This window comes from Stegastes partitus, unplaced genomic scaffold (genome assembly GCF_000690725.1).
Source record: "Stegastes partitus isolate 25-593 unplaced genomic scaffold, Stegastes_partitus-1.0.2 Scaffold494, whole genome shotgun sequence".
NCBI lineage: Eukaryota > Metazoa > Chordata > Actinopteri > Pomacentridae > Stegastes > Stegastes partitus.
The window spans coordinates 133,454-142,893 of NW_007578225.1; the positions used below are offsets into that span (position 1 = coordinate 133,454).

Below are 9,440 nucleotides of genomic sequence, written 5' to 3' on the forward strand. Positions count from 1 at the left end.
CAGCCAACCCGTCAGTTTTACAGTGTGCATGTCTTGGATTTCTCAGCGGTGGTTGGGTTTCCTAATTTACTCTTGGCCACAGAGATCAAGGCACGGACTCACTTTCTCCTGCTTTGAACAAACCAGGAAAAACAGACAAATTACAGGCTTCCATGTTGAGCTCCTAACAGTCTTGTAATAGTCAGCGCAGCAAACCGAGCCCGGTTTCAGGATGCCTCGACTCGATCACTCGCCTGTGTGGATGAGCTTGTGGGTCTCCAGAGTCGTCCTCTCGCTGAACGTCTTTCCGCACAACTCGCACATGAAGTCCTTTATACCTGCAGACACAGCGACACGAGTCGACAGTCACACAATACTGCCCGTCAGTCTCACTTAGAGGGAAAACGCTTGCAAGCTAAACAAATCAATAGTCACGTCTGTTCATGAGACCATTGATATTGACTTACGTGTCATCGAGCCTTTCATGCAGCTGCGACATCGTGACTCACCTGTATGTCTCTTGTAGTGTTTCAACATGTTGACCTTTTGGGCAAACTTGCGGTTGCATTCTTTACACTCGTACTCTTTGATGCCCTTGTGAAGCTTCATGTGGTGCCTGAGAGCGTGTTTGGTCTTCATGCCTGTGCAGGAGAATATTGACACAGGATCACAATGATTTAAACGCACAACGTCCGACAGGCTGTTTACACAGGGAGAGGGAAAAGTAACGCAGAAGCGAGGTCCTGACCTTTCCCACACTCTGCACACAGGTAGTCTCGGTTGTCGTCGTGAACCCTGAGGTGCTCCTTCAGCATGTCCTTCCTCGCGAATGACTTGCCGCACTTATCGCAGCCGTGGCTCTTCACCCCTGGATGATCACAAGACAGTCGGTTAACATTACAGAAAGATAAAACAGATTTTTCTGTGCCGCTACCTGTCTGACTCTCTAAACCAGGGGTGCTCAATCCTGGTCACATGATCAGGATGGTTATCAGGCTTCTGCAGAGCTTGATGATGAGCTAAACATTTGAATCAGGTGTGTTGGAAGAGGGAAACATCTAAAACATGCTGGATAGGGGCTCTTGAGGACCAGGATTGAGCACCCCTGCTCTAAACACTGTGCTTTTAACTCCGACACAAGTAGCGATGCATCACTTTACGGATGTGACGTTATAAAACACATGAAACGGTCGTAAAATACAATAAATTGGTTAAAAAACAAAAAGTGACCCCCAACATCTTTTTCTCTTCTCTTTGGGATTACCCATCATATCTCCCGTGGTAATAAGTGATAGCAGCTCCACTCTTAAAGGCCCAAATAGGTTTAATTTTTACTAATAAGGAAGAAGGAGGGTCACTTCCATGTTCTTCATGGAAACCTCAAATCATCCTGGACACAGCTGGGTGTTCCAACAAGACAAACACATAAAGAAATGGTTAAATCAGGCTAGAATTAAGGTTTTTAGACGAGTCTCCTCAAAGTCCTGACTTAAACCCAATCAGGAACAGGTGAAGAAGAAACAAGTCTGAGAGCCAACACTTTTAGCACCAAGTCTACCAAAAGGAGGGTCGAAGATAGAACCAGAAGCTGGTGGACCGCTACTAAACGTGTCTTACTGAGGTAAAGCAATGGACAGAGGACGTTTAACCAAACAGTAGACATTTTTTTCATCCAGCAGATTTTGTCATATCCCGATCTATTAAAGAATCAAAATGCATGGTTGTAAATTGAGAGTTATAGGAGTCACTGGAAGCTCAAGACTGCCATTAAACACACAGTCTTTACAAGTGTGTTTAAACAACTGGTCACACAACCTAGCTGAAGACAAAGCAGTCACCAGTTAAAGGCTCCTTGTGCTGATAAAGTCATGAAGAATCAGACAGAACCGGTGCAATGTGATCATACACATCCTGTTAACTCGTCTATAGATGTTAACTCCCAGAATAACAACGCGTAAGAACACAGAAAACCACACATCTAAATCTGGACGCCGCAGCAGTAGATGATATTAGATTGTTGCTTTGAGGTTTCGTGAGCTAAGTGGGTCACGTGGACTTTGTAAAGTATTCATGCATTTCACCAAATCAGACTTTTTCAAATTGGTGTTCCGTCTCTAAACTTAGACCCCGAAGAAATGTGATGCTTCAGGGTCACGATGAGACACGAGACAAACGTTTAACCCAGAGTGCTCCTCACCAGTGTGGATGATCTTGTGCCTTTCCAGGTTACCGATGCTATTGAAGATCCGGCCACATATTTCACACGGATGGATGTACCTTTGGACAGAGAAGGAGATTTGAAACGATTACGCTTGATTCATCCTGCAGCTTGTTTATTTTACTCTGCAAGGACCTTTTCCCATTTATGTGGTGTGAAAAAAAGCTTTAGCAGCAGCACAAAACAGACCTTAGCTGACATTTCTGTCTCCATCCTCACCCAGAATTTTAGCTTTGATTCAGAAACACAAGGGCTAAATGTGTTTTTTTTCTTCCTGCAGTCTTACTTCTGCACTGCAGGGTCGGGCAGCTGCTCTCTGTGGATGACCAGGTGAGCGTTGTAGGTGGCTTTCAGAGCGAAGCGCCGGTTGCAGATCCCGCAGCCGTAGCCTCGCTCCTTGTGCAGCTCCATGATGTGCTTCAGGTACTCTTTGCCTTTTGCAAACGATAGCTGGAGACACACAAGTAAGCAGGTCACCAGGACATGTGCTTCTCCAGGATGCAGGTTCTTATATCACTCCTTCTCGCCCATTCGAAGGCCTTCTATATCTGTCCGCTATAGTTTGAAAGAATCAACTTGCACAGCAGCACTCGGCTCAAGAACAAAGGCTGGAAACCTACTTGGCATTTCTTGCAGTTGTATTTGTGGTGCTCGGGATCGTCTTCCTCGTCGTCGTCGTCGCTTTCGTCGCTGTCGCCCGCCGAGATGCCGATCTTCTTGATGAAGCCCTCCCTCTCCTGCTCGTCCATTAAGGCTATGTCCTGGAACAAACACGGCTCTTTGATTAAAATCACCCCCCGGAGGAAAGCTATTTTAATGAAACGGGACGGGAAGGTGCCGTTCATTAACTATAGTGACATCTACTGCTTTGTCATCCAACGTGGTGGTGAGTTCTGGGCTGTTTGTTTTTTTAATCTTATATTCAAAAACCCTTTTTATCAAAAATACTTCAGCTCTGCTCTGGGTTTACAGCCAAGGAGACATCTATGGAAATGAGTTAGGGAGGCTGAGGGAAGAATAAAACATACAAAAGCAATGAAATGAATGCAACATGGTTCGATGTTGTTGGAAAATAATATATAATATAAAAAATATATCTAAAGTATGTGCAGTCACCATTTTTTGTCCAGCACTGGTAAAAACTACGAGCCCTTTACAACTTGTAGAATATGTTGATTACTGTGTTTTAAGGCTTTTTTGAAATGAAGAATAATTCTTTTATGATGGCAGCAGAACTTTATTTTACTGCACAAATACATATTTAAGATCTCTCTATTTCTAGCCCTGGTTGTTTCCATAGTAGACTTTATACTGCAGTAATAAATGAGCTCACGGTCACTTAAAACATGACCAAAGCAAAAAAACAAAACACCCAAAGCTGCTTGAGGCTCAGAGGGTTTAACACTCATGATAAAAGAGCAGAAAACCTCTCAGGTGATCCAGCAAAAGCACCAACATCGTTCCAGTATCACCTTGAAGTGCACGTGAATGTGATCTCGGAGGACGTCCACGCGGAAGAACTTGCGGCCGCAGATCTCGCAGGTGTACTTCTTATCGCCGTGAGTCAACAGATGCTTGTTCATGTTACTCCTGCAGGAGAACACCTGAGCACACAAACACACATTGTGCAGCACACAGGTCACTGATGGAGCACCTTCCTGGTGAGCGGGCGTTTGACCCGCTGCCGTAAGTGCCATGAATCCCATCTGCTGCTCCTCAGAGCGCTCACCTTGCCGCAGATGGGACAGGGTGAAGGCTCCTTCCTGTACTTGGTCCCTTCTTCTCCGTTCGCCTCCAGCTCCTCTCTCTTCATGTGCTTTGGTCCTGCCCACATGGACAACGGTTTAGTTCAGCAAAAGCTTAAAGTGCCAGCAGATGAAACATAGTGAGATGCAGCTAAAGGTATCACTTAAGGCATCAAAACAACCACACACACTTCGAATCACCACAGACTGGTTAGTTACGGACTTCTATAATCAATTTGAAAACATATCAGACATCTACAGAGAACCTGCTGGACTGGTGACCGTCTCAGCAGCTCTCCATCCGTTAGGCCTGTTGAGCTTCCGGCACTGCTCATCACCTGCTAATGATGAAGCACGGTGGCGGCAGCATCATGCTATGAGGTGCTTACTCAGTAGCAGGGACGGGGTCAGAACAGGGGGAATTATGAACGTCGCCAAATATAGAGATGTACTTAAAGAAAACTCGTTCCAGAGTCAGAGACCTGAGACTGGAGTAATGGTTCACCTTTCAGCATGAAAGGAAAGGAAACAGCCAAGACGACTCCGGGATGTGTTCAGGACAAATCTCCGACTGTCCCTGAGCAGCCACGCCTTAAGAGTGCATCCACGATAGGACCAGGCGGGGGCGGCACAAGCTCTCTCACCGATTTCCATGAAACTTGTGTGAAGTTTGAAGAGGTCCACCCAAAACTACTTCAGTCTAAGTTTAAGGAAATTTGGTCAAACCGGGGGGAGTTGGTCGCCCAAAAATGACCAAAAATCACCTTAAAAAATGGTCAAAAGCATAAAGCTCCACTGCTATAAGAATTAAACCAAATCTTCATCTTTTCAGTGAATGTTATCCTACCCAAGGACAATTTATTGTTAATGTTTCATTCTCCTACGACTAGTTCTATGTCAGCCAAGACTGCCCCTCTCACCCAATAGTGAAAACTGTTAAAATACCCAAAGTCGAGGCCAAAATATATCCAGTGCCAGAGCATATCGTCTAAAAGGTGGGACTTCATACCAACGCCTCCCTGGGGAGGTGTTCCGGGCGCGTCCCACCGGGAGGAGGCCTCGGTGAAGACCTAGGACACGCTGGAGAGATTATGTCTCTCGACTGGCCTGGTAACACCTAGGGGTCCCCCCGGAAGAGCTGGAGGAGGTGTGTGCAGATCGGGAAGTCTGGGCGGCTTTGCTAAGGCTGCTGCCTCCGCGACCCGACTACGGATAAAGCGGAAGAAGATGGATGGATGGATGGATGGAGGATTGCAAATATTTCTCCCACCACCGGTAACCTGCATGCAGTTTTTGTTCATTATAATGTGCTGATTCGGTAATTTTGGTGCAGCAACAGACAGAAAATGCCACAAAATGGTTGCCCACCATGAACTTTAAACTGGCCAAGTTTCATGGAAATCGGTGAGATGGCTTGTGCCGCCCCTGCCTGGTCCTGCATCATGGATGCACTCTTAAACCCCTACAAGAACATCTGTGGAGAGACCTGAAGATGGCAGCTCAGACGCTTCCCATCCAATCAGCTTGAGCCGCCCACGTCCAGGTCACAAAGCCTCAAGAGACTTCGTCAAAAACACTGGAAACTAACTGCTGCCAAAGAGGCTTCAACAAAGTACTGAATAAAGCTCAGAATACTTTGGCAACCAAGAGATTTTAGCTTTGACTTGCAATAAATTAGCACAAAAAAAAGATAACGCTCTGTCTGACTCTTTCATTATCAGTTACTGATGGTAGGTTGATGGGAAAATGGCTGCAGACTTGTTTGTGAGATAACACAATTCCCTGGAGGAGCCTTTGTTGAGCTTTTGTTGTCTTGCCATGTTGCTGTGATTGCTTCAGCTGTTTCCCAACACCAGTGATGTGGCTGGCTGGCTGAGAATACATTCAACAATCTAGAATTTCTTCATCCTGAGCTTTTGCACAAAAAACGAAATAAAAACACTTGGAAGGTCGCACAGCCCAAGCGCTGCACTTGCATGACTGAAACAAGGCCACATGTGTCTAAAATATGAGCGATGCTACTAAACGTCAAATACATTTTGCGCACAAGACGACACTTCAACCTTCATTTTCGTAAAACAGCAGTTTGAAAATGAAAACTAAACGCTGGCGGGACTCACCCACACCGTGCCTCCGGTGGTGCTCCTGCATCACGTCTTTGCGGTAGAACATCTTGTTGCAGATTTCACAAGAGTAGAGCTTCTCGCCGTGCTTCTTCTTGTGCTTGGAGAGGTTGCTGTTGGTGGAGAAGAACCGCGAGCAGATGTCACACTGGAACGTCTTGTCGTCTGGAGATTAAAAAAAGAAAGAAAAACATTTGCAGCGGATTGGATGAGGCGGGAATGTACTCAGAAATGCTTTCCAAACAATTCAGCGGGAAGGTTGTCGCCCTACCTGTCCGGCAGTTGTGGAACTTTAAGGCATTTTCCAGGCGAAAGGATTTCTCACACGTGTTGCATTTATATTTGTACTCCTGGTCCGGCTGTTGGGAGGCACATCAAAGAGCATCATGACATTAACCGGTGAGGCGACGACAACCTCTGAGGCCACAGTTTGGACGATAACTCACCACGTTCTTGCTGTGCTTGTAAGAGATGTGCTGCTTCAGACTCTCCTTGCGGCTGAACAACTTGTCACATTCGTCGCACTTGAACAGTTTATCACCTGCGAGAACAGGTGAGGGGTTCTTCAGTGTTACACATGCTTGGAATTCTAAACAGTTCTATCTGAAAAGTGAGATTTACTCAGATGGAGACGAGGAGCTCTAAAAGCAGCTCATCAGATCCACACGTACCATGAGATCGGATGTGTCTGTTGAGGTTGCTGCTGTTCTGGAAGACCTTGTTGCAGAGGGAGCAGCGGTAAACCCTCTTGTGCTCTCGGGCTTTGTGTCTCTTCAGGACAGAACCGCCGTCTGGAGCGCTCTGCAGGCTGCTGCTCTCTGCTGCTGTTGCTGTTTGTGCTGCTGGCTGCGAGGCCACCGGCTCAGAGCTCTCCACCTGGGGCTTCACATCTGCACACAGCGCCGAGCAAATGTCAAATACAGATCTACAGCAGACGCAACAACAGTGGTGATGAGGCACAGCATTGGTAACAAGGATATAAACAAACCGAGGATAAGACAGGAGATCCTTAGGTTGTGAGAAAAATGATTTGCGACACAGATTATTAGCCTGCTAGCTTAACACAACAGCTACTGATGTACACAAACAAGGAGAATTTTGACCTGATGGCAGCCTGGGTTAAACGGCTATTAAAGCCAATTCTGGTATTAACATCAATAATACAACATAATGCCATGACAGTCCATTTAATATGGAGACATTTTAGTCTTTACCAGAGAACTCCACCATAGTTAGCATGGCGAGAATTAAAGGTGAAATGTGAAAAAGCAAGTATGGAAATGGGTATAATACATTCAATCTTCTTTGAAGCAGAGCTGACAGATAAAAGCAGGATAGTTAAACGTTCCTGGTAACACATACAGCTGTAGTCATTTCATCTTTAAACTCATCAAACTGGAATTCAGGGCGTCCAAATCCGGTGCCACTGATTAAAACTTTTCTGGGGACTGACGGATGGAACGTGTCACATTTAAACTCTGACATCTAGGATCTGTAGTTCTCTCTGGAGCTGAAGTGAGCGCTGTTTTCATGGCAGGAACTCTCTGATGCAACCGCTCAGTAAAAACAAACATGCTGTCTGGAGGCTGTTTGTGCTCACATATACAGTATATTTATATATATATATATAATACAGTATAACACTAACGGAGTAACTCATATCTTTGCTTTTTGGATATGAATTTCTGTCGATTCAATACGACTGTCGAATGTCTGTAGAAGACAGTGAGTCATCCAGCTTCATGGACTGACCCCAAACCGGATGTTTTCGACCTTTTCTTTTTATTTTTTATTTCGCCAGGAAAAGGCTCACTCAGATAAGAATCTCTTTTACAAAAGCATCCTTAGCAGGTTACAGTCATAAACCTGTTCAGATAATGTTTACACAAAGATGAAGAGCCCCTACGGCATCAAAACAGCAAAAACATCTGCCAGAATGGGTCATGACTGAGTTTACAAGTGGCCGAGGCAACTGGAGAGTACGATACAAAACAATCAGGTTTGTAATAAACCAGAGCACAGAGCAAACCTTTTCTCTTCTCCCTCACCTTTGTTTCTGCTTGCAGCGGCTGCAGCTCCGGGCCGGCGCCCCTTCGCTCTCCTCCCTCGGCTCTGGCCTCTCTTGGGTCCGGGCTGAGCTGCAGGGGGGCAGCTCTGCTCCTCATCTGGGCCGACCAGGCTCTCCTCCTGGGGCAGGAGCGGGTCGACGGGAAGCACCGTTGCTGTCTTTGCTTCGTTGAGGTGACTCAGCATGTTGCCTGTGATCAAACATAGAGGAAGCAGAGGAATCAGAGTGAGCAACCATGACACAGCATTTTGTTCAGCTTTAGAGATCTTTCCAAGTGGTGAACAGCCGGGGTGCCGCTCCTGCCGGACTCACTGTGCAGAAAAACTGCTGAAAACTACAATCTGATGCAAGTAAAAGCTTAAAGAAAACAGAAGTGATGGTACAGATAGCTACAAGAAGAGTAAACATTTGTTAGATGTGCTGACTGGAGGATGTGTTGACTGATCTTACCTGCGCTGTTGTCTTCAGCCACTGGGGGCATGTGGACTCCACTTTTCTCTGAGGTCTCTGTTTTAGCAGATGAAGACGACACATCTGATTAAAAGGGAGAAAAACCTTTTGCCGTGGCGCTCTGCCACAGCGTCGGCGCTCTAACGTCTGAATAAATGTACCTGGTGGAGGCAGCGGTGGCAGAAGAGGAGGCTTCAGCACAGGCTTCTCCATCTTCTTGGCATAGAAAGCTCCATACCAGACTCTCAGCTCTGCTCCTGGCAGCACATCCTGGAAGACACACAGCAGAGGCAGGTGTACAGGAGGAGCAATGCAGTGAATGAGCTGCAGGACCAGCAGCAGCAGCAGGTTTAAGGTGGGTGCAGGTACCTGTGAGGTGTTGAAGTAAATGTCATCGTCCTGCTGGTAGGCCGTCAGATTCTGGTGTTTGTGGTCAGTAGCAGGTCGTACCAGCATCATCCAGTTACAGTCCTCCTCACTGTTGGAGTCAAGGCACACCACCACTCCGTCCTTCTGGAAGATCTGCTCATGAGGAGGGAAAAGAAACCAGAAGTTAACATTGATCAATAAAACAAACAATGCAGCACATCATCCAGTCTTCACACGGTTAGGACTCATCAGGCTGCACCTTCAGAGGAAACGCTGCTTCCTTCTCCACGTGTCGGACCCTCTTCGCTTCAAAGGGCCCGAACCGGGTCCTCTTGACCAGCCGGCGCAGGACAAACACGCCCTCCTCGCCATTGGGCGCCTCTCTGATCTCCAGGCTGCTTGGTAGCGACGACCTGATCCACAACAAGAGCAGCGCAGTTTTATTGTGAAAAGACGAGAAAACAGGCATCAGTTCTGTGGTACTTCCT

General features: G+C 46.5%; 1 protein-coding gene across 1 annotated transcript in view; it reads right to left on the reverse strand.

Annotated features, from left to right (window-relative positions):
* The window catches only part of prdm15 (PR domain containing 15), a 22,848-nt gene that overhangs the window by 10,927 nt on the left and 2,481 nt on the right, over positions 1-9,440 (reverse strand). The window contains exons 4-20 of the mRNA XM_008287284.1: positions 9,212-9,365; positions 8,953-9,105; positions 8,745-8,853; positions 8,584-8,640; positions 8,114-8,323; positions 6,737-6,955; positions 6,512-6,606; positions 6,337-6,424; positions 6,063-6,230; positions 3,927-4,021; positions 3,670-3,801; positions 2,818-2,958; positions 2,484-2,647; positions 2,177-2,256; positions 728-847; positions 489-620; positions 234-317 (exon numbers count right to left, since the gene is read on the reverse strand). Coding sequence (XP_008285506.1) covers positions 234-317; positions 489-620; positions 728-847; positions 2,177-2,256; positions 2,484-2,647; positions 2,818-2,958; positions 3,670-3,801; positions 3,927-4,021; positions 6,063-6,230; positions 6,337-6,424; positions 6,512-6,606; positions 6,737-6,955; positions 8,114-8,323; positions 8,584-8,640; positions 8,745-8,853; positions 8,953-9,105; positions 9,212-9,365 — 2,201 coding nt within the window. The remainder of the gene's footprint in view (positions 1-233; positions 318-488; positions 621-727; positions 848-2,176; positions 2,257-2,483; positions 2,648-2,817; positions 2,959-3,669; positions 3,802-3,926; positions 4,022-6,062; positions 6,231-6,336; positions 6,425-6,511; positions 6,607-6,736; positions 6,956-8,113; positions 8,324-8,583; positions 8,641-8,744; positions 8,854-8,952; positions 9,106-9,211; positions 9,366-9,440) is intronic.